The sequence below is a fragment of the Oncorhynchus masou genome, chromosome 28 (assembly GCF_036934945.1).
Source record: "Oncorhynchus masou masou isolate Uvic2021 chromosome 28, UVic_Omas_1.1, whole genome shotgun sequence".
Taxonomy (NCBI): domain Eukaryota; kingdom Metazoa; phylum Chordata; class Actinopteri; order Salmoniformes; family Salmonidae; genus Oncorhynchus; species Oncorhynchus masou.
Genome location: NC_088239.1, coordinates 9,331,886 through 9,356,550, shown reverse-complemented (window position 1 = coordinate 9,356,550; position 24,665 = coordinate 9,331,886). Strand labels below are relative to the sequence as shown.

Here is a 24,665-nt window from a genome sequence, read left to right as displayed (position 1 = left end):
TCTAAACAGACAGACCATTGTCTTCTCTAAACAGACAGACCGTTCTCTTCTCTAAACAGACAGACCCTTCTCTTCTCTAAACAGACAGACCATTGTCTTCTCTAAACAGACATACCGTTCTCTTCTCTAAACAGACAGACCCTTCTCTTCTCTAAACAGACAGACCGTTCTCTTCTCTAAACAGACAGACCCTTCTCCTCTCTAAACAGACAGACCATTGTCTTCTCTAAACAGACAGACCGTTCTCTTCTCTAAACAGACAGACCCTTCTCTTCTCTAAACAGACAGACCATTGTCTTCTCTAAACAGACAGACCGTTCTCTTCTCTAAAAAGACAGACCCGTTCTCCTCTCTAAACAGCCAGACCGTTCTCTTCTCTAAAAAGACAGACCCGTTCTCTTCTCTAAACAGACAGACCCTTCTCTTCTCTAAACAGACCCTTCTCTTCTCTAAACAGACAGACCGTTCTCTTCTCTAAACAGACAGACCGTTCTCTTCTCTAAACAGATAGACACTTCTCCTCTCTAAACAGACAGACACTTCTCTCTAAACAGACATACCGTTCTCTTCTCTAAACAGACAGACCTTTCTCCTCTCTAAACAGACATACCGTTCTCTTCTCTAAACAGACAGACCGTTCTCTTCTCTAAACAGACAGACCGTACTCTTCTCTAAACAGACAGACCATTCTCCTCTCTAAACAGACAGACACTTCTCTTCTCTATACAGACCGTTCTCCTCTCAAAACAGACAGACCTTTCTCCTCTCTAAACAGACAGACCGTTGTCTTCTCTAAACAGACAGACCGTACTCTTCTCTAAACAGACAGACCATTCTCCTCTCTAAACAGACAGACACTTCTCTTCTCTATACAGACCGTTCTCCTCTCAAAACAGACAGACCGTTCTCCTCTCTAAACAGACAGACCCTTCTCCTCTCTAAACAGACAGACCGTTCTCCTCTCTAAACAGACAGAACATTCTCTTCTCTAAACAGACCCTTCTCCTCTCTAAACAGAAAGACCGTTCTCTTCTCTAAACAGACAGACCCTTCTGCTCTCTAAACAGACAAACCATTCTCTTCTCTAAACAGACAGACCGTTCTCTTCTCTAAACAGACAGACCGTTCTGCTCTCTAAACAGACAGACCCTTCTGCTCTCTAAACAGACAGACCGTTCTCTTCTCTAAACAGACAGACCGTTCTCTTCTCTAAACAGACAGACCGTTCTCTTCCCTGACAGACAGACCGTTCTCTTCTCTAAACAGACAGACCGTTCTCTTCCCTGACAGACAGACCATTCTCTTCTCTAAACAGACAGACCATTCTCTTCTCTAAACAGACAGACCGTTCTCTTCCCTGACAGACAGACCATTCTCTTCTCTAAACAGCCAGACCGTTCTCTTCTCTAAACAGACAGACCGTTCTCCTCTCTAAACAGACAGACCGTTCTCCTCTCTAAACAGACAGATCGTTCTCTTCTCTAAACAGACAGACCGTTCTCTTCTCTAAACAGACAGACCCTTCTCTTCTCTAAACAGCCAGACCGTTCTCTTCTCTAAACAGACAGACCGTTCTCCTCTCTAAACAGCCAGACCGTTCTCTTCTCTAAACAGACAGACCGTTCTCCTCTCTAAACAGACAGACCGCTCTCTTCTCTAAACAGACAGACCGTTCTCTTCTCTAAACAGACAGAACATTCTCTTCTCTAAACAGACAGACTGTTCTCTTCTCTAAACAGACAGACACTTCTCTCTAAACAGACATACCGTTCTCTTCTCTAAACAGACAGACCGTTCTCTTCTCTAAACAGACAGACACTTCTCTCTAAACAGACAGACACTTCTCTTCTCTAAACAGACAGACCGTTCTCTTCTCTAAACAGACAGACACTTCTCCTCTCTAAACAGACAGACACTTCTCTCTAAACAGACATACCGTTCTCTTCTCTAACCAGACAGACCTTTCTCCTCTCTAAACAGACATACCGTTCTCTTCTCTAAACAGACAGACCGTTCTCCTCTCTAAACAGACAGACCGTTCTCCTCTCTAAACAGACAGAACATTCTCTTCTCTAAACAGACAGACTGTTCTCTTCTCTAAACAGACAGACACTTCTCTCTAAACAGACATACCGTTCTCTTCTCTAAACAGACAGACCGTTCTCTTCTCTAAACAGACAGACACTTCTCTCTAAACAGACAGACACTTCTCTTCTCTAAACAGACAGACCGTTCTCTTCTCTAAACAGACAGACACTTCTCCTCTCTAAACAGACAGACACTTCTCTCTAAACAGACATACCGTTCTCTTCTCTAACCAGACAGACCTTTCTCCTCTCTAAACAGACATACCGTTCTCTTCTCTAAACAGACAGACCGTTCTCTTCTCTAAACAGACAGACCGTACTCTTCTCTAAACAGACAGACCATTCTCCTCTCTAAACAGACAGACACTTCTCTTCTCTATACAGACCGTTCTCCTCTCAAAACAGACAGACCTTTCTCCTCTCTAAACAGACAGACCGTTGTCTTCTCTAAACAGACAGACCGTACTCTTCTCTAAACAGACAGACCATTCTCCTCTCTAAACAGACAGACACTTCTCTTCTCTATACAGACCGTTCTCCTCTCAAAACAGACAGACCTTTCTCCTCTCTAAACAGACAGACCGTTGTCTTCTCTAAACAGACAGACCGTACTCTTCTCTAAACAGACAGACCCTTCTGCTCTCTAAACAGACAAACCATTCTCTTCTCTAAACAGACAGACCGTTCTCTTCTCTAAACAGACAGACCGTTCTGCTCTCTAAACAGACAGACCCTTCTGCTCTCTAAACAGACAGACCGTTCTCTTCTCTAAACAGACAGACCGTTCTCTTCTCTAAACAGACAGACCGTTCTCTTCCCTGACAGACAGACCGTTCTCTTCTCTAAACAGACAGACCGTTCTCTTCCCTGACAGACAGACCATTCTCTTCTCTAAACAGACAGACCATTCTCTTCTCTAAACAGACAGACCGTTCTCTTCCCTGACAGACAGACCATTCTCTTCTCTAAACAGCCAGACCGTTCTCTTCTCTAAACAGACAGACCGTTCTCCTCTCTAAACAGACAGACCGTTCTCCTCTCTAAACAGACAGACCGTTCTCTTCTCTAAACAGACAGACCGTTCTCTTCTCTAAACAGACAGACCCTTCTCTTCTCTAAACAGCCAGACCGTTCTCTTCTCTAAACAGACAGACCGTTCTCCTCTCTAAACAGCCAGACCGTTCTCTTCTCTAAACAGACAGACCGTTCTCCTCTCTAAACAGACAGACCGTTCTCTTCTCTAAACAGACAGACCGTTCTCTTCTCTAAACAGACAGAACATTCTCTTCTCTAAACAGACAGACTGTTCTCTTCTCTAAACAGACAGACACTTCTCTCTAAACAGACATACCGTTCTCTTCTCTAAACAGACAGACCGTTCTCTTCTCTAAACAGACAGACACTTCTCTCTAAACAGACAGACACTTCTCTTCTCTAAACAGACAGACCGTTCTCTTCTCTAAACAGACAGACACTTCTCCTCTCTAAACAGACAGACACTTCTCTCTAAACAGACATACCGTTCTCTTCTCTAACCAGACAGACCTTTCTCCTCTCTAAACAGACATACCGTTCTCTTCTCTAAACAGACAGACCGTTCTCTTCTCTAAACAGACAGACCGTACTCTTCTCTAAACAGACAGACCATTCTCCTCTCTAAACAGACAGACACTTCTCTTCTCTATACAGACCGTTCTCCTCTCAAAACAGACAGACCTTTCTCCTCTCTAAACAGACAGACCGTTCTCTTCTCTAAACAGACAGACCGTACTCTTCTCTAAACAGACAGACCATTCTCCTCTCTAAACAGACAGACACTTCTCTTCTCTATACAGACCGTTCTCCTCTCAAAACAGACAGACCTTTCTCCTCTCTAAACAGACAGACCGTTCTCTTCTCTAAACAGACAGACCGTACTCTTCTCTAAACAGACAGACCATTCTCCTCTCTAAACAGACAGACACTTCTCTTCTCTATACAGACCGTTCTCCTCTCAAAACAGACAGACCTTTCTCCTCTCTAAACAGAAAGACCGTTCTCCTCTCAAAACAGACAGACCGTACTCTTCTCTAAACAGACCGTTCTCCTCTCTAAACAGAAAGACCGTTCTCTTCTCTAAACAGACAAACCATTCTCTTCTCTAAACAGACAGACCCTTCTGCTCTCTAAACAGACAAACCATTCTCTTCTCTAAACAGACAGACCGTTCTCTTCTCTAAACAGACAGACCGTTCTCTTCTCTAAACAGACAGACCCTTCTGCTCTCTAAACAGACAGACCGTTCTCTTCTCTAAACAGACAGACCGTTCTCTTCCCTGACAGACAGACCATTCTCTTCTCTAAACAGACAGACCGTTCTCTTCCCTGACAGACAGACCATTCTCTTCTCTAAACAGACAGACCATTCTCTTCTCTAAACAGACAGACCGTTCTCTTCCCTGACAGACAGACCATTCTCTTCTCTAAACAGCCAGACCGTTCTCTTCTCTAAACAGACAGACCGTTCTCCTCTCTAAACAGACAGACCGCTCTCTTCTCTAAACAGACAGACCGTTCTCTTCTCTAAACAGACAGAACATTCTCTTCTCTAAACAGACAGACTGTTCTCTTCTCTAAACAGACAGACACTTCTCTCTAAACAGACATACCGTTCTCTTCTCTAAACAGACAGACCGTTCTCTTCTCTAAACAGACAGACACTTCTCTCTAAACAGACAGACACTTCTCTTCTCTAAACAGACAGACCGTTCTCTTCTCTAAACAGACAGACACTTCTCCTCTCTAAACAGACAGACACTTCTCTCTAAACAGACATACCGTTCTCTTCTCTAACCAGACAGACCTTTCTCCTCTCTAAACAGACATACCGTTCTCTTCTCTAAACAGACAGACCGTTCTCCTCTCTAAACAGACAGACCGTTCTCCTCTCTAAACAGACAGAACATTCTCTTCTCTAAACAGACAGACTGTTCTCTTCTCTAAACAGACAGACACTTCTCTCTAAACAGACATACCGTTCTCTTCTCTAAACAGACAGACCGTTCTCTTCTCTAAACAGACAGACACTTCTCTCTAAACAGACAGACACTTCTCTTCTCTAAACAGACAGACCGTTCTCTTCTCTAAACAGACAGACACTTCTCCTCTCTAAACAGACAGACACTTCTCTCTAAACAGACATACCGTTCTCTTCTCTAACCAGACAGACCTTTCTCCTCTCTAAACAGACATACCGTTCTCTTCTCTAAACAGACAGACCGTTCTCTTCTCTAAACAGACAGACCGTACTCTTCTCTAAACAGACCGTTCTCCTCTCTAAACAGAAAGACCGTTCTCTTCTCTAAACAGACAAACCATTCTCTTCTCTAAACAGACAGACCCTTCTGCTCTCTAAACAGACAAACCATTCTCTTCTCTAAACAGACAGACCGTTCTCTTCTCTAAACAGACAGACCGTTCTCTTCTCTAAACAGACAGACCCTTCTGCTCTCTAAACAGACAGACCGTTCTCTTCTCTAAACAGACAGACCGTTCTCTTCCCTGACAGACAGACCATTCTCTTCTCTAAACAGACAGACCGTTCTCTTCCCTGACAGACAGACCATTCTCTTCTCTAAACAGACAGACCATTCTCTTCTCTAAACAGACAGACCGTTCTCTTCCCTGACAGACAGACCATTCTCTTCTCTAAACAGCCAGACCGTTCTCTTCTCTAAACAGACAGACCGTTCTCCTCTCTAAACAGACAGACCGTTCTCTTCTCTAAACAGACAGACCGTTCTCTTCTCTAAACAGACAGACCGTTCTCTTCTCTAAACAGACAGACCGTTCTCTTCTCTAAACAGACATACCGTTCTCTTCTCTAAACAGACAGACCGTTCTCTTCTCTAAACAGACAGACCGTTCTCTTCTCTAAACAGACAGACCCTTCTCTTCTCTAAACAGACAGACCGTTCTCTTCTCTAAACAGACATACCGTTCTCTTCTCTAAACAGACAGACCGTTCTCCTCTCTAAACAGACAGACCGTTCTCTTCTCTAAACAGACAGACCGTTCTCTTCTCTAAACAGACAGACCGTTCTCTTCTCTAAACAGACAGACCGTTCTCTTCTCTAAACAGACAGACCGTTCTCTTCCCTGACAGACAGACCATTCTCTTCTCTAAACAGCCAGACCGTTCTCTTCTCTAAACAGACAGACCGTTCTCCTCTCTAAACAGACAGACCGTTCTCTTCTCTAAACAGACAGACCGTTCTCTTCTCTAAACAGACAGACCGTTCTCTTCTCTAAACAGACAGACCGTTCTCTTCTCTAAACAGACAGACCGTTCTCTTCTCTAAACAGACAGACCGTTCTCTTCTCTAAACAGACAGACCGTTCTCTTCTCTAAACAGACAGACCGTTCTCTTCTCTAAACAGACAGACCGTTCTCTTCTCTAAACAGACAGACCCTTCTCTTCTCTAAACAGACAGACCGTTCTCTTCTCTAAACAGACATACCGTTCTCTTCTCTAAACAGACAGACCGTTCTCTTCTCTAAACAGACAGACCCTCCTCTTCTCTGACAGACCTTTCTCTTCTTTAGGAGAGAGTGATAGTGACACAGCATATTTCATCCATTAAAACATGTCTCCTCCACAGAGTGTGAAATCACCAAGCCCCACTGTAGGATCCTAATGGATTCTCTCAATAACACATCTCTACCATTCATCGCTGGGCCGGCACAAGGTGCTTTATTAGCTGAGCAGGTAGTTTGAAAGAAGCAGAGAGGGAGAGAGGGACAAGGAAAGTAAGAGGGAGGGAGATAAGGAGAGAGAGATGGGGGGGCAGGGGAAAACGAATGCCCCTTCTCATTAAAGCCACAATTGTGGGTGTGTAAATGGATAAATGGCACCCTTCTCGCAAAATATATACTTTTTTCGAAGACAATCATGATTCAAAAAGTACATTGCCTTTGGAAAGTATTCAGACCCTTTGCCTTTATCCACATTTTGTTACGTTACAGTATTACTCTAACGTTGATTAAATAAAAACTATTCCTCAGCAACGTACACACAATAACCGATAACAACAAAGCAAAAACAGGTTATAATACATTTTTGCAAATGTATTTCAAAAAATGAAATTTACATAAGTATTCAGACCCTTTACTCAGTACTTTGTTGAAGCACCTTTGACAGCGATTACAGCCTTGAGTCTTCTTGGGTATGACGCTACAAGCTTGGCACACCTGTATTTGGGGAGTTTCTCCCATTCTTCTCTGCAGATCCTCTCAAGCGCTGTCAGGTTGTCAGGCTGCACAGCAATTTTCAGGTCTCTCCAGACATCTTTGATCAGGTTCCAGTCCGGGCTCTGGCTGGGACACCCAAGGACATTCAAAGACTTGTCCCGAAACCACTCCTATGTTGTCCTGCGCTGCGTTGTCTGTGTGTTTGGGGTTGTTGTCCTGATGGAATGTGAACCTTTGCCCAAGTCTGAGGTCCTGAGTGATCTGGACCAGGTTTTCATCAAGGATCTCTCTGTACTTTGCACCGTTCATTTTTACCTCAATCCTGAGTAGTCATCCAGTACCTGCCGATGAAAATCATCCCCACAGCATGATACTGCCACCACCATGCTTCACCTTAAGGATGGTGTTAGTTTTCTTCCAGGCGTGACGGCTTGGCATTCAGGCCAAAGAGTTCCATCTTGGTTTCAAAAGACCAGAGAATCTTGTTTCTCCTGGTCTGAGAGTACTTTAGGTGCCTTTTGGCAAACTCAAAGCAGGATGTCATATGCTTTTCATGAGGAGTGGCTTAAGTCTGGCCACTCTGCCATAATGGCCTGATTGGTGGAGTTCGGAGAGATGGTCGTCCTTCTGGAAGGTCCTCCCATCTCCACAGAGGAACTCTGGAGCTCTGTCAGAGTGACCATCGGGTTCTTGGTCACTTCCCCCGATTGTTCAGTTTGGCAGGGTGGCCAGTCCTTAGGAAGAGTCTTGGTGGTTCAAAACTTCTTCCATTGAAGAATGATGGAGGTCACTGTGTTCTTGAGGACCTTCAATGATGCAGACAGTTTTCGTCCCCTTCCCCAGATCTGTGCCTCGACACAATCCTGTCTCGGAGCTCTACAGACAATTCCTTCGACCTCATGGCTTGGTTTTTGCTCTGACATGCACTGTCAACTGTGGGTCCTTATATAGACAGGTGTGTGCCTTTCCCAATCATGTCCAATCAACTGAATTTATCACAAGTGACTCCAATCAAGTTGCAGAAACATCTCAAGGATGATCAATGGAAACAGGATGCACCCAAGCTCAATTTCGAGTCTCATAGCAAAGGGTCTGAATACTTATGTAAATAAGGTATTTCTGTTTTTTATTTCTAATAAATTTGAAAACATGTAGCTTGATGAAAAAAATTGTATTGAAGGAATTTTACAATAAGGCTGTAATGTAACACAATGTAGAAAAAGTTGATTGTTTCAGAGTACTTTCCTAACGCATTTGTGTGTCTCCATGAAATTCGCCAGCTTCAATGCACTATTGAGTCTTCAAGTAGGAATATATGGTGTCACATAATTGATGGCTTTGTCCATTAATATATACAGTCATTGGGGGGACAGGGAAAGTCACAGTCTGGAGGGCCCTTGAACAATTGATAAATCTACACAATATATTGTTTTTTCAAAAGTTCCATAATAAATATTATGTCTACATACAGTGTTGTAACAATGTGCAAATAGTTAAAGTACAAAAGGGAAAATAAATAAACATAAATATGGGTTGTATTTACAATGGTGTTTGTTCTTCACTGGTTCCCCTTTTCTTGTGGCAATAGGTTACAAATCTTGCTGCTGTGATGGCACACTGTGGTATTTCACATAGTAGATATGGGAGTTTATCAAAATTGGGTTTGTTTTCAAATTATTTGTGGCTATGTGTAATCTGAGGGAAATATGTGTCTCTAATTTGGTCATATATTTGGGCAGGAGGTTAGGAAGTGCAGTTCAGTTTCCACCTCATTTTGTGGGCAGTGAGCACATAGCCTGTCTTCTCTTGAGAAACAGGTCTGCCTACGACGGCCTTTCTCAATAGCAAGGCTATGCTCACTGAGTCTGTACATAGTCAAAGCTTTCCTTCATTTTGGGTCTGTCACAGTGGTCAGGTATTCTGTGACTGTGTACTCTCTGTTTAGGGCCAAAGGGCATTCTAATTTGCACAGTTTTTAGGTTAATTCTTTCCAATGTGTATAGAAATAATTTTTATTTTTTTCATGATTTTGTCTAATTGTTTTGCTGTCCTGGGTGTCTGTTTATGTTTGTGAACAGAGCCCCAGGACCAGCTTTCTTAGGGGACTCTTTTCCAGGTGCATCTCTCTGTAGGTGATGGCTTTGTTATTTCCGGTTTGGGAATCGCTTCCTTTTAGGTGGTTGTAGAATTTTTAACGGCTCTTTTCTGGAACTCGATAATTAGTGGGTATCGGCCTAGTTCTGCTCTAAATCATTTGGTGTTTTACGTTGTACACTGAGGTTATTTTTGCAGAATTCTGCGTGCAGAGTCTCATTTTTGGAGATTGTCCCATTTTGTGAATTCTTGGTTGGTGAGCGGACCCCAGACCTCAAACCCATAAACATCAATGGGTTCTATAACCAAATCAAGTATTTTTAGATCCAAATTGGTATGTCAAATGTAATGTTCCTTTTGATGGCATAGAAGGCCCTTCTTACCTTGTCTCTCAGATCGTTCACAGCTTTGTGGAAGTTACCTGTGGCGCTGATGTTTAGGTCGAGGTATGTATCGTTTTTTGTGTGCTCTATGGCAATGTTGTCTAGATGGAATTTGTATTCGTGGAATTTGTATTCGTGGTCCTGGCAACTGGACCTTTTTTGGAACACCATTATTTTTGTCTTACTGAGATGTACTGTCAGGTTCCAGGTCTGCCAGAATCTGTGCAGAAGATCTAGGTGCTGCTGTAGGCCCTCCTTGGTTGGGGACAGAAGCACCAGATCATCAGCAAACAGTACACATTTGACTTCAGATTGTATTAACGTGAGGCCAATTGCTGCAGTATGTGCCCTCCCGAATTCGATGATACATATTATGTTGAATAGGGTGGGGCTTAAGCTGCATCCCTGTCTCACCGCACCCCCTCAAATGAAATGTTTGTGGTTATTGTAACCACACACTTGTTATTTGTGTACATGGATTTTATAATGTTGTATGTTTTCCCCCAACACCACTTTCAATCTATTTTTATAGCAGATCCTCATTCCAAATTGAGTCAAGAGCTTTTTTTGAAATCAACAAAGCATGAGACGATTTTGCCTTTGTTTTGGTTTCTCAATTTGACATTTGCTCAGTAAATTGGTGCTCAGTACATTTACTGTAGAAATGTACAAGTCTGCTGGAAATGATAATGCAGAGGATTGTCCCAAGGTTGCTGTTGACGCATATCCCACGGTAGTTATTGGGGTCAAATTTGTCTCCACTTTTGTGGATTGGGGTGATCAGTCCTTGGTTCCAAATATTGGGGAAGATGCCAGAGCTAAGAAAATTGTTAAAGAGTGTAAGTATAGCCAATTAGAATTTGTGGTCTGGATATTTTATCATTTCATTGAGGATACCATCAACACCACAGGCCTTTTTGGGTTGGAGGGTTTGTATTTTGTCCTGTAGTTCATTCAATGTGATTGGAGAATCCAATGGGTTCTGCTTGTTTTTAATAACTGATTCTAAGATTTGTATTTGATAATGTATATGCTTTTGCTGTTTGTTCTTTGTTATAGATAGATAACTCATCGTGTTGTTGTTTGTTTAGTGTTTTCCCAGAAGTGGTTAGAGTCTATGGATTCTTCAATTACATTGAGCTGATTTCAGATGTGCTGTTCCTTCTTTTTCTGTAATGTATTTCTGTATTGTTTTTGTGATTCACCATAGTGAAGGCGTAGACTCAGGTTTTCTGGGTCTCTCTTTTTGGTTGGTGTCATGCTCGTTGGAATAAATGTCGGACCAAGCTGCAGCGCGATATGGTTTCCACATAATTTTAATAATAATGTGAAACTTAGCAAAGACAAAAACAAATCAACAAATAAACTAGCAACAAACCATGACTACAGAGATGCTACGTGCAATAACTCAAAACAATATCCCATAAACACAAGTGGGAAAAACAGCTACTTAAATATGATCTCCAATTAGAGACAACGATACCAGCTGCCTCTAATTGGGAATCATACAAATCAGCAACATAGAAAAAAACTAGAACACCACATAGAAATACACAAACTAGATCACCCCCAGTCACGCCCTGACCCACTTCACCATAGAGAAACAATGGCTCTCTATGGTCAGCGCGTGACAGTTGGATAGGTTTCTCAATTTATTTCTTAGGTTTTTGCATTCTTCATCAAACCATTTGTCAATGTTGTTAATTTTCTTTGGTTTTCTGTTTGTAATTTTTTAGATTTGATAGGGAAGCTGAGAGGTCAAATATACTGTTTAGATTTTCCACTGCTAAGTTTACACCTTCACTATTACAGTTGAACGTTTTGTACAGGAAGTTGTCTAAAAGGGATTTGTTTTTGCCTAATTGTTTTTTGGTAGGTTTCCACACTACATTCCTTCCATCTATAGCATGTCTTAATATTACTCAGTTCAGTGACTTTGTTGTGATCTGATAGGGCTGTCAATGGGCTGACTGTGAACGCTCTGAGAGACTATGGGTTGAGGTCAGTGATAAAGTAGTCTACAGTACTACTGCCTAGAGATGAGCTATAGGTGTACCTACTATAGGTGTGTCAGTGGGCTGACTGTGAACGCTCTGAGAGACTCTGGGTTGAGGTCAGTGATAAAGTAGTCTACAGTACTAGTGCCTAGAGATGAGCTATAGGTGTACCTACCGTAGGAGTCCCCTTGAAGCCTTCCATTCCCAGCGTGCGACAGAGCTGCTGGAGTTGTGACCTGTTTTGGTCGGTTATGTTGTCATAGTTGTGCCTTGGGGGGCATATGGGGGAGGGAATGATGTCCCCTCCAGGTAGCTTCTGGCATTTAGGCTGCCACAGACTAGTACATGTCCCTGGGCCCCCCTCCTGGGTGGAGAAGCTGTCTTCATTAAAGTATGTGGATTCTAGTTGGGGGATATAGATAGCACACAGGAGGACATTTTTCTCTTTTAAGATCATTTCCTCCTGAATTTCTAGCCACATGTAAAATGTTCCTGTTTTGATCAATTTAATAGAGCCCCCTGTTTCACACCTGGTAGTTTGGTGGATGGGACTACCAGCTCTCTGTAACCTAGAGGGCAACCAGTGGGTCCATCTCCTCTATACCATGTTCCCTGTAGGATGACAATGTCTGAATTTCCGATTTATTTGGTGAAGACCAGGTTCCTGCTCTTTAGGCCAAATGCAGATGACCTCAGGCCTTGGATATTCCAGGATGAGATAGCGAAGGCTTTGTGTTCCATTAAATGTCCAATGTTGTTAGTCGTGTGTTTTGGCCTCAGGCTAGTAAGTGTGAGCAGAGTCTGCTGAGCATCTGCTGAGGCCTGTTTGCCTGCTCACGGCCTGGGCGTATGTGTGACTTCCATGTTGTGGTCCCGCCGGTCTGGGACAGTGTATTGCTGGTCTGGGCACTGTGTCTATTGATCTGTTGCTCCTGTGTGAAGTGTTGGGGCTGAGTTTGAGGGCGTTGTCCTTTAGGGCGAAGGAGGGCACTGCTGCCTTGTAGAGGTGGACCTGGTCATAAAGGCTGTTTAAATCCAGGGTGGGTTGGTGGGCCAGGTAAACATTTGGTTTTGAGGCTCAGTCAAGGGAAATACTTTTCCCCGCTGTATGGTAGCAGGGTGGAAGTATTTTCGGGGTAGCAAGGTGGAGATAACCACTGGGGAAAGTAGAAGAAGCTTTTTCAATCACTCCTTTGAGTGCAGTGGCCACCCGTTCCTGCTGTGCTCTCAAGTCGTTTGTGCCTGTGTGTATTATTATGTGGCTGGGTGACCCTAGTTGGTCCTCAGGCTGAAGGTCTAGGGAAACTGGGTGTTTGGACACCAGAGTTTAGAAACTCTGTTTGAGAAAAAGTCTGTTTTCTTGTATATATTTCCCATTTGAGTCCATAAGGAGTGCGCCTGTGGCTTGTGTTTGTCCTCAGTGGGTGTGGGGGGGTTGTCAGGAGGGCTATCAGGGTGGCTGACAGGGGGGGTGCTCAGAGGGGGCGAGAGCCGCTGGGCTTGGGGTTCTGTGGTCAGGGTGGCTGAGAGGTGGTGGGATATTCTGGGCTTGGGATTGTTCATTTGTCTGTCCTGCTGTGATGTCAACGTGGTCCGGATCTGGGGTGGATTGTTCTGCTGTGATGTCAACGTGGTCCGGATCTGGGGTGGATTGTTCTGCTGTGATGTCAACGTGGTCCGGATCTGGGGTGGATTGTTCTGCTGTGATGTCAACGTGGTCCGGATCTGGGGTGGATTGTTCTGCTGTGATGTCAACGTGGTCCGGATCTGGGGTGGACTGTTCTGCTGTGGTGTCAAGACTTTTGTCGAGAGCTGAGGTGGGCTGTTCTGCTGGCTTCTCTGCGAGGGCGGCCACCTCTCTAATGAGTTGTTCTCTGTGACATGCCATCCCCCTCACCCTCTCCTCCGGCAGTCTGATCCTCTCCTTTAGTGCTCTTTTCTTCTCCTGTTCTGCTCTTGCTCTTTCTCCTGTTGATGTTGTCGCACTACAGTCCAGAGTGCAGATATGTCTCTCTCCACCTCCAGCTCTCCGGGTCTTGTTGAGACGGTGTTGTTGAGCTGGAGGATTTGGTTGTGCTGACGAGTGTGTTCACCTCTTGTTCCAGCTCCTCCTGCCTTACCTCCAGCTGGGTGTATTTATCCTTCATTTCAATGAGGGGGTAGTACTCTGTGCTGGGAGGTTCAAATCAAATCAAATTTTATTTGTCACATACACATGGTTAGCAGATGTTAATGCGAGTGTAGCGAAATGCTTGTGCTTCCAGTTCCGACAATGCAGTAATAACCAACAAGTAATCTAACTAACAATTCCAAAACTACTGTCTTATACACACAAGTGTAAGGGGATAAAGAATATGTACATAAAGATATGAATGAGTGATGGTGCAGAGCAGCATAGGCAAGATACAGTAGATGGTATCGAGTACAGTATATACATATGAGATGAGTATGTAAACAAAGTGGCATAGTTAAAGTGGCTAGTGATACATGTATTACATAAAGATGCAGTAGATGATATAGAGTACAGTATATACATATAAATATGAGATGAATAATGTAGGGTATGTAAACATTATATTAGGTAGCATTGTTTAAAGTGGCTAGTGATATATTTTACATCCTTTCCCATCAATTCCCATTATTGAAGTGGCTGGAGTTGAGTCAGTGTGTTGGCAGCAGCCACTCAATGTTAGTGGTTGCTGTTTAACAGTCTGATGGCCTTGAGATAGAAGCAGTTTTTCAGTCTCTCGGTCCCAGCTTTGATGCACCTGTACTGACCTCGCCTTCTGGATGATAGCGGGGTGAACAGGCAGTGGCTCGGGTGGGTGTTGTCCTTGATGATCTTTATGGCCTTCCTGTAACATCGGGTGGTGTAGGTGTCCTGGAGGGCAGGTAGTTTGCCCCCGGTGATACGTTGTGCAGACCTCACTACCCTCTGGAGAGCCTTACGGTTGTGGGCGGAGCAGTTGCCGTACCAGGCGGTGATACAGCCCGCCAGGATGCTCTCGATTGTGCATCTGTAGAAGTTTGTGAGTGCTTTTGGTGACAAGCCAAATTTCTTCAGCCTCCTGAGGTTGAAGAGGCGCTGCTGCGCCTTGTTCACGATGCTGTCTGTGTGAGTGGACCAATTCAGTTTGTCTGTGATGTGTATGCCGAGGTTGACTTCTGCTTGGGGTTGCTCGTCTGTGGGGTTGTTTAATGAAGAGGTCTGGTCTGACCCGCTCGGGTTGGGGGTATCTTTCTCAAGAGAGAGCTTCTCCTGCTGGGCTCTCTCTTTGATAATGTGAAAGTCCAGCTGAAACTGTTTGGGGTTGCTCTGTACCAATACTGTTTGAGATTTGTACACGTTCACATTTCCTGACTCAGAGTCCTCGTTGTCTGGTATCCTGAGTTTCTACCCATCAGTAACACCCTCCTCTTAACAAAAGTGTAGTGTGTTAATATAGCACTGTGTTATACCAAGGGATGGTCTGTGTGGGAATTTATTTTATTTAACCTGTATTTAACTAGGCAAATCAGTTAAGAATAAATTCCTATTTTACAATGACGCCCCAGGAACAGTGGGTTAACTGCCTTGTTCAGGGGCAAAACCACAGACCTTCACCTCGTCAGCTCGGGGATTCGATCCAGCAACCTTTCGAGGAAGATGAAGTTGCTTATGTTCCCATTTTTATAGCAGTCAGCAAAAAGTCTTTCTTGATTTTCCATAAGGAGCTTAATGTTGTACTCTTTTCATGCCTTAACATGTTTTACATAGAGAGGGTACTGTATTTTAATTACCTCTGAACAGCGGGAGGCGGCTTCAAAGCCCTCTGCATTTGGTTGAGGTGGACTGTGTGACTCTCCTGCCATTGTTGGGCTCAAGGGCTTCGACACCTCTCACGTCAGTGCTAATTGAAGTCGCTCTGTGTGTATCCAAAGGTGGTCAATGAAATTAGCACTGTGATGTCCCGGGTAGAACAAGAGAAGCTAGAACCCCATTTAAAGAATGGACAACCTAATTGAAATGCTTCATTACGTGGGCTCCCGAGGGGCACAGCGGTCTAAAGCACTGCATCTCAGTGCTAGAGGCGTCACTACAGACCCTGGTTTGAATCCAGGCTGTATCACAACCGGCCAGCATTGGGAGCCCCACAGCGTTTTCCTGGTTAGGGTTTTTGTCGGTGTGGCCCGTCATTGCAAATAAGAATTTGTTCTTAACTGACTAGTAAAGGTTAAAATACCCAGTAACAAAGTACTCAGAAGCTAAGGAATCTGTCTGAAGTTATCCTCATATTACTATTGACTTTGTTGTAAAGTTTCAGGTAAAAAAGTGTTATTTCAAACAACCTGCACTCTTCCATATTCTCTCCTTCTCACCTACCTCTCTCCTTTCTCTCTCCTCTCCTTTCTCTCTCTCCTTCTAACCTCCCTCACTACTTTCTCTCTCTCCTTCTCACCTCCGTCTCTCCTTTCTCCCTCTCCTTCTCACCTCCCTCTCTCCTTTCTCTCTCTCCTTCTCACCTCCCTCTCTCCTTTCTCTCTCTCCTTCTCACCTCCCTCTCTCCTTTCTCCCTCTCCTTCTCACCTCCCTCTCTCCTTTCTCTCTCTCCTCACCTCCCTCACTCCTTTCTCCCTCTCCTTCTCATCTCCCTCACTCCTTTCTCTCTCTCCTTCTCACCTCCCTCTCTCCTTTCTCTCTCTCCTTTCTCCCTCTCCTTCTCACCTCCCTCTCTCCTTCTCACCTCCCTCTCTCCTTTCTCTCTCTCCTTCTCATCTCCCTCAATACTTTCTCTCTCTCCTTCTCACCTCCCTCTCTCCTTTCTCTCTCTCCTTCTCACCTCCCTCACTCCTTTCTCTGTCTCCTTCTCACATCCCTCTCTTCTTCCTCTCTCTCCTTCTCACCTCCCTCTCTCCTTTCTCTCTCCTTCTCACCTCCCTCTCTCCTTTCTCTCTCTCCTTCTCACCTCCCTCACTCCTTTCTCTCTCTCCTTCTCACATCCCTCTCTCCTTCCTCTCTCTCCTTCTCACCTCCCTCTCTCCTTTCTCTCTCTCCTCCTCACCTCCCTCTCTCCTTTCTCTCTCTCCTTCTCACCTCCCTCTCTCCTTTCTCCCTCTCCTTCTCACCTCCCTCTCTCCTTTCTCTCTCTCCTTTTTCTCTCTCCTTCTCACCTCCATCACTCCTTTCTCTCTCTCCTTCTCACCTCCCTCTCTCCTTTCTCCCTCTCCTTCTCACCTCCCTCTCTCCTTTCTCTCTCTCCTTCTCACCTCCCTCTCTCCTTCTTATCTCCCTCACTCCTTTCTCTCTCTCCTTCTCACCTCCCTCTCTCCTTTCTCCCTCTCCTTCTCACCTCCCTCACTCCTTTCTCTCTCTCCTTCTCACCTCCCTCTCTCCTTTCTCTCTCTCCTTTCTCTCTCCTTCTCATCTCCCTCACTCCTTTCTCTCTCTCCATCTCACCTCCCTCTCTCCTTTCTCTCTCCTTCTCACCTCCCTCTCTCCTTTCTCTCTCCTTCTCACCTCCCTCTCTCCTTCTCACCTCCCTCTCTCCTTTCTCTCTCTCCTTCTCTCCTCCCTCTCTCCTTTCTCTCTCTCCTTCTCATCTCCCTCACTCCTTTCTCTCTCTCCTTCTCACCTCCCTCTCTCCTTTCTCTCTCTCCTTCTCACCTCCCTCACTCCTTTCTCTCTCTCCTTCTCACCTCCCTCTCTCCTTTCTCTCTCTCCTTCTCCATTCTCTCTCTCCACCTCTCCTCTCTCCTTTCTCTCTCTCCTTTCTCTCTCTCCTTCTCACCTCCCTCTCTCCTTTCTCTCTCCTTCTCATCTCCCTCTCTCCTTTCTCTCTCTCCTTCTCACCTCCCTCTCTCCTTTCTCTCTCTCATTCTCACCTCCCTCACTCCTTTCTCTCTCTCCTTCTCACCTCCCTCTCTCCTTTCTCTCTCTCCTTCTCATATCCCTCTTTCTCCTTTCTCTCTCTCCTTCTCACCTCCCCTCTCTCCTTTCTCTCTCTCCTTTCTCTCTCTCCTTTCTCACCTCCCTCTCCTTTCTCTGTCCTTTCTCACCTCCCTCTCTCCTTCTCACCTCCCTCTCTCCTTTCTCCTTCTCACCTCCCTCTCTCCTTTCTCTCTCTCCTTTCTCTCTCTCCTTCTCACCTCCCTCTCTCCTTTCTCCTTCTCACCTCCCTCTCTCCTTTCTCTCTCTCCTTCTCACCTCCCTCTCTCCTTTCTCTCTCTCCTTCTCACCTCCCTCTCTCCTTCTCATCTCCCTCACTCCTTTCTCTCTCTCCTTCTCACCTCCCTCTCTCCTTTCTCTCTCTCCTTCTCACCTCCCTCTCTCCTTTCTCTCTCTCCTTCTCACCTCCCTCTTTCCTTTCTCTCTCTCCTTCTCACCTCCCTCACTCCTTTCTCTCTCTCCTTCTCACCTCCCTCTCTCCTTTCTCTCTCTCCTTCTCACCTCCCTCTCTCCTTTCTCTCTCTCCTTCTCACCTCCCTCACTCCTTTCTCTCTCTCCTTCTCACCTCCCTCTCTCCTTTCTCTCTCTCCTTATCACCTCCCTCTCTCCTTTCTCCTTCTCACCTCCCTCTCTCCTTTCTCTCTCTCCTTCTCACCTCCCTCTCTCCTTTCTCTCTCTCCTTCTCACCTCCCTCTCTCCTTTCTCTCTCTCCTTCTCACCTCCCTCACTCCTTTCTCTCTCTCCTTCTCACCTCCCTCTCTCCTTTCTCTCTCTCCTCTCACCTCCCTCTCTCCTTTCTCTCTCTCTCCTCTCCCTCTCTCCTTTCTCTCTCTCCTTCTCACCTCCCTCTCTCCTTCTCACCTTCCTCTCTCCTTTCTCGCACTCTCCTTCTCACCTCCCTCACTCCTTTCTCTCTCCTTCTCACCTCCCTCTCTCCTTTCTCGCTCTCTCCTTCTCACCTCCCTCTCTCCTTTCTCGCTCTCTCCTTCTCACCTCCCTCTCTCCTTTCTCTCTCTTCTTGTCCCTTCTTCTTCCCCCTTCTTAATCTCATTTTTTCAGAGTGCATTGCAAGTTGCTTAGAAACCTTCTCAACATCTTGTTGAAGGTGATTATTCCAGACCAAAGCAGCAGAGCTGGAGCTTAACAAGGAGGGCAGCTCCCTCATCTGTGTGGAGCCTAGATAGTGGCTCAAAAGCATTCCTCTCTCTCTCTTAATTGACTGTCAGACTGAAGTCAGACTGAAGCCGTTATGAGGAAAAGAAGAGTCATATATGTAATGCTTCACATCACAATGTGTGACTGGCTAACGAATGAAGGACTCAAGACTTCTGCTACACTCGCAACAGCAGGGGGATTGTTTCTGGATAATTGGTGTGGATTTATGGCTGTCTGTATGTGCAGCTGTGTGTGTATGTGTGTATGTGTGTACGTGGCTGTGTGTGTACCTGTGTGTATGTGTGTATGTGGCTGTGTGTGTAGCTGTGTGTGTGTGCGTAGCTTGTTGTGTATGTGTGTACGTGGCTGTGTGTGTGTGTGTGTGTAGCTGTGTGTGTATGTGTGTACGTGGCTGTGTGTGCGTGTAGCTTGTTTATACATATGTATGAATGTACGAGTGTGTCCCGTACCTTTCCTCTCTGTTCTGCCCCACACACACTCGTCCTCCGTGGCGTGGGGTGGGGTTGCTGCAGGACCTCTGCCGGACCTGGAAGCCAATGCCACAGCTGGTGCTACACGGGATCCACAGAGTCCAGGGGCTCCACACACCGTTCCTATGGAGACACCACAGAACACAAGGTTACACACCGTTCCTATGGAGACACCACAGAACACAAGGTTACACACCATTCCTATGGAGACACCACAGAACACAAGGTTACACACCGTTCCTATGGAGACACCACAGAACACAAGGTTACACACACACAAAGTGAGAGGTGTAGATAAAGATAGAACGCTTGCTATTCAGTAAATGTTTCTGCTTATCCATTAAAACATCCACTGCATTTCATTTATTATCCCTAAACATGAACTGACAGCTTTCAAAATACTGACTGTGTGAGCAGAGGGCAGATGGAATGACTGACATATACGAATGGAAAGACAGACGGACGGACGGACGGACGGACAGACGGCAGACGGCCAGACGGCCAGACGGACGGACGGACTATATACCTGGAGCAGTTGGCGACCTCCACGCTGAGTCCATGACAGGACTGACCCCCACACTGGGGTTTGGGATTATCACAAGGCCTGGTTCTACACAGACAGGAACCAGCACTGCCCCCGTCAGTATGGCTACAGGCCCCCCAGCCTGTCCATGGCCCAAACCCTCCATCCAACGTCAAGTTACGCACCTGGGGAGATCACAGGGAGGAGGGAGGAAATACTTCAAACTAGGGTGGAGGTCAACAGAAAAGAAAAAAGGACAGAGTGAACAAGAGAGATGTAAATCTAATGCACCATGGGTAATACACAGGGAAGGAGTTGCAAAAGGAGGAGAAGTTTGGGGAGGATGGCGGGAAGAGTTAGGGAGAGACATAAATATGCATAATCAGGAAAGATGACTAAAACTGGTATTCATGTATATTCACAAGGGTAAGACATGATAGTATAATCATTAGAGATATAGAGAGATTTATTTATTTCAGCTTTATTTAACCAGGTAGGCAAGTTGAGAACAAGTTCTCATTTACAATTGCGACCTGGCAAAGATAAAGCAAAGCAGTTCAACACATACAACAACACAGAATTACACATGGAGTAAAACAAACATACAGTCAATAATTCAGTAGAAAAATAGGTCTATATACAATGTGAGCAAGTGAGGTGAGTTAAGGGAGGTAAAGGCAAAAAAAAGGCCATGGTGAAGAAGGAAATACAATACATCAAGTAAAACGCTGGAATGGTAGATTTGCAGTGGAAGAATGTGCAAAGTAGAGATATAAATAATGGGGTGCAAAGGAGCAAAATAAATAAATAAATAAATACAGTAAGGAAAGAGGTAGTTGTTTGGGCTAAATTATAGATGTGCTATGTACATGTGCAGTAATATGTATTAATAATAATATATCCCATTTAGCAGACGCTTTTGTCCAAAGCGACTTACAAGTCGGCTGGGGCCACTACTTTTACATATGGGTGGCCCCAGCGGGAATCGAACCCACGACGCTTGGTGTTGCAAGCACCATGCTCTACCGACTGAGCCACACAGGACCCACTGTGCTTAAAGCTAGTGAGGGAGATACAGTGCCTTGCGAAAGTATTCGGCCCCCTTGAATTTTGTGACCTTTTGCCACATTTCAGGCTTCAAACATAAAGATATAAAACTGTATTTTTTTTGTGAAGAATCAACAACAAGTGGGACACAATCTTGAAGTGGAATGACATTTATTGGATATTTCAAACTTTTTTTAACAAATCAAAAACAGAAAAATTGGGCGTGCAAAATTATTCAGCCCCTTTACTTTCAGTGCAGCAAACTCTCTCCAGAAGTTCAGTGAGGATCTCTGAATGATCCAATGTTGACCTAAATGACTAATGATGATTCATGTTCTTTAATGAAAAGGAACTCGACATGAAATAACTAACAATAAAAAATAAAAACGGAACGTGAAAACCTATACAGACCTATCTGGTGACAACAAACACAGAGACAGGAACAATCACCCTCGAAATACTCAAAGAATATGGCTGCCTAAATATGGTTCCCAATCAGAGACAACGATAAACACCTGCCTCTGATTGAGAACCACTCCAGACAGCCATAGACTATGCTAGATACCCCCACTAAGCCACACACCCAACACCTAATAACACACCAAGACAAAACACACCACAATAAACCCATGTCACACCCCGGCCTGACCAAATAAATAAAGACAAACACAATATACTATGACCAGGGCGTGACATCTGTAGAAGTTTGGGTCAAGAGTGTCCCCCCCTTTGAAGAGAGGGATGACCGCAGCTGCTTTCCAATCTTTGGGAATCTTTGGGAAGAGAGGTTGAACAGTCTAGTAATATGGGTGGCAACAATTTCGGCAGATAATTTTAGAAAGAAAGCGTCCAGATTGTCTAGCCCGGCTGATTTGTAGGGGTCCAGATTTTGCAGCTCTTTCAGAACATCAGCTGACTGGATTTGGGAGAAGGAGAAATGGGGAAGGCTTGGGCGAGTTGCTGTGGGGGGTGCAGTGCTGTTGACCGGGGTATGGGTAGCCAGGTGGAAAGCATGGCCAGCCGTAGAAAAATGCTTATTGACATTCTCATTAACAGTGGATTTATCGGTGGTGACAGTGTTTCCTATCTTCAGTGCAGTGGGCAGCTGGGAGGAGGTGTTCTTATTCTCCATGGACTTTACAGTGTCCCAGAACTTTTTTTGAGTTTGTGTTGCAGGAAGCAAATTTCTGCTTGAAAAAGCTAGCCTTGGCTTTTCTAACTGCCTGTGTATATTGGTTTCTAGCTTTCCTGAAAAGTTGCATATCACGGGGGCTGTTCGATGCTAATGCAGAACGCATTAGGATGTTCTGCATTAGCATTGAACAGCCCCCGTGATATGCAACTTTTCAGGCAGTTAGAAAAGCCAAGGCTAGCTTTTTCAAGCAGAAATTTGCTTCCTGCAACACAAACTCAAAAAAAGTTCTGGGACACTGTAAAGTTGTGTTGGTTAAGGGCAGCCAGGTCTGGAGAGAACCAATGGCTATATCTGTTCCTGGTTCTAAATTTCTTGAATGGGGCATGTTTATTTAAGATGGTGAGGAAGGTATTTTAAAATAAATAACCAGGCATCCTCTACTGATTGGATGAGATCAATATCCTTCCAGGATACCCCAGCCAGGTCAATTAGAAAGGCCTGCTCGCTGAAGTGTTTCAGGGAGCGTTTGACAGTGATGAGTGGAGGTCGTTTGACCGCTGACCCATTACGAATGCAAGCAATGAGGCAGTGATCGCTGAGATCTTGGTTGAAAACAGCAGAGGTGTATTTAGAGGGCATGTTGGTTAGGATGATATCTATGAGGGTGCCCGTGTTTACAGCTTTGGGGTGGTACCTGGTAGATTCATTGATAATTTGTGTGAGATTGAGGGCTTAGAATGTAGGATGGCTGGGGTGTTAAGCATGTTCCAGTTTAGGTCGCCTTGCAGCACGAGCTCTGAAGATAGATGGGGGGCAATCATTTCACATATGGTGTCCAAAGCACAGCTGGGGGCAGAGGGTGGTCTATAGCAGGCGGCAATGGTGAGAGACTTGTTTTTAGAGATGTGGATTTTTAAAATTAGAAGTTAAAATTGTTTGGGTACAGACCTGGATAGTAGGACAGAACTCTGCAGGCTATCTTTGCAGTAGATTGCAACACCGCCCCCTTTGTCCATTCTATCTTGTCTGAAAATGTTGAAGTTAGGGATGAACATTTCAGAATTTTTGGTGCTCTTCCTAAGCCAGGATTCAGACACGGCTAGAACATCTGGGTTGGCAGAGTGTGCTCAAGCAGTGAATAAAACAAACTGAGGGAGGAGGCTTCTAATGTTAATAACATGCATGAAACCAAGGCTATTACAGTTACAGAAGTCATCAAAAGAGAGTGCCTGGGGAATAGGAGTGGAGCTTGGCACTGGATTCACCTCTCCATCACCAGAGGAGGAGTAGGATAAGGGTATGTTTTTTTTACCTTTATTTTACTAGGCAAGTCAGTTAAGAACAAATTCTTATTATCAATGACGGCCAAGGAACAGTGGGTTAACTGCCTGTTCAGGGGCATAACGACAGATTTTGTACCTTGTCATCTCGGGGTTTTGAACTTGCAACCTTTTGGTTAGTAGTCCAATGCTCTAACCACTAGGCTACCCTGCCACCCCAGGGTATGGTTAAAAGCTATGAGATCTGGTCGTCTAGAACGTCTGGAACAGAGAGTAAAAGAAGGTTTCTGGGGTAAAATATATATAAAATAGCTTCAAGGTGTAATAATGTACGGACAAAGGTATGGTAGGATGTAAATACAGTGGAGGTAATTGGTATTGAGTGATGATGAGAGAGATATTGTCTCTAGAAACATCATTGAAACCAGGTGATGTCATCGCATGTGTGGGTGGTGGAAATGCAAGGTTGGATAAGGTATCGTGAGCAGGGCTAGTGGCTCTACAGTGAAATAAGCCAATAAACACTAACCAGAACAGCAATGGACAAGGCATATTGACATTAAGGAGAGGCATGCTTAGTCGAGTGATCATAAGGGTCCAGTGAGTAGTGAGGTTGGTTGGGGTCATGGCGATTCAGACAGCTAGCCGGGCCATCGGTAGCAAGCTAGCATAGGATGGAGGTCTGTTTTTAGCCACCTCGTGCATTTCCGTTGTTAGATTAGTGGGTTTCCGTGTGGTAGAGGGGATCAATCCAATTGGCAAAATAAATATAGTTATAGTGACCCAAGAAAAATTGTCCGATAGACCTATTCAGATAGCAGCCGATAAGACAGCTAACGATTAACGGGCCGCAGATGGGCTTTCAGGTAACGTCGCAACGGAGGGGCCAGTTGGATAACTCCCTCGGGCAGATAACGTCAGTAGTCCAGTCCTGAAGGCCCGGTGGGGCTCCACGTCAGCAGTAAAACGGGTCCGGATAGGTGACTGCAGCCCAGGAGTGGCTGATGGAACTCTTCAGCTGGCTAGCTCCGGAATAATTGATGTTTGCTCCGGGATTGACGTAAGCCAATAGTCACACGGATAGCAGCGATTGCGGTTGAAATCCAGGGGATATGTAGCGAGAAATAGGTCCGGTATGTTCTGGTCTGAGTCGCTTTGTACAAAACTGGCGATAGATTTTCGAGCTAAAGGATAGCTGATGACCACAAACCGTGGTTAGCAGAATAATAACGTTAGCCAGTAAACTGGCTAGCTTCTGGTTTGCTACTGGTTAGCTTCTGGCTAGCTTCTGGTTAGCTTCTATAGTGGATTTCAGAT

The 24,665-nt window shown here is 44.9% G+C and overlaps 1 protein-coding gene across 3 annotated transcripts in view; it reads right to left on the bottom strand.

Annotated features, from left to right (window-relative positions):
- The window catches only part of LOC135517137 (semaphorin-5A-like), a 372,787-nt gene that overhangs the window by 92,663 nt on the left and 255,459 nt on the right, over positions 1 to 24,665 (bottom strand). For all 3 annotated transcript variants that reach the window (XR_010451994.1, XM_064941174.1, XM_064941175.1), the window contains exons 13-14: positions 19,890 to 20,071; positions 19,343 to 19,486 (exon numbers count right to left, since the gene is read on the bottom strand). Coding sequence is in view for 2 of the 3 variants with exons in the window: in XM_064941174.1 (XP_064797246.1) it covers positions 19,343 to 19,486; positions 19,890 to 20,071 (326 nt within the window). In the remaining variant the exon portion in view is untranslated. The remainder of the gene's footprint in view (positions 1 to 19,342; positions 19,487 to 19,889; positions 20,072 to 24,665) is intronic.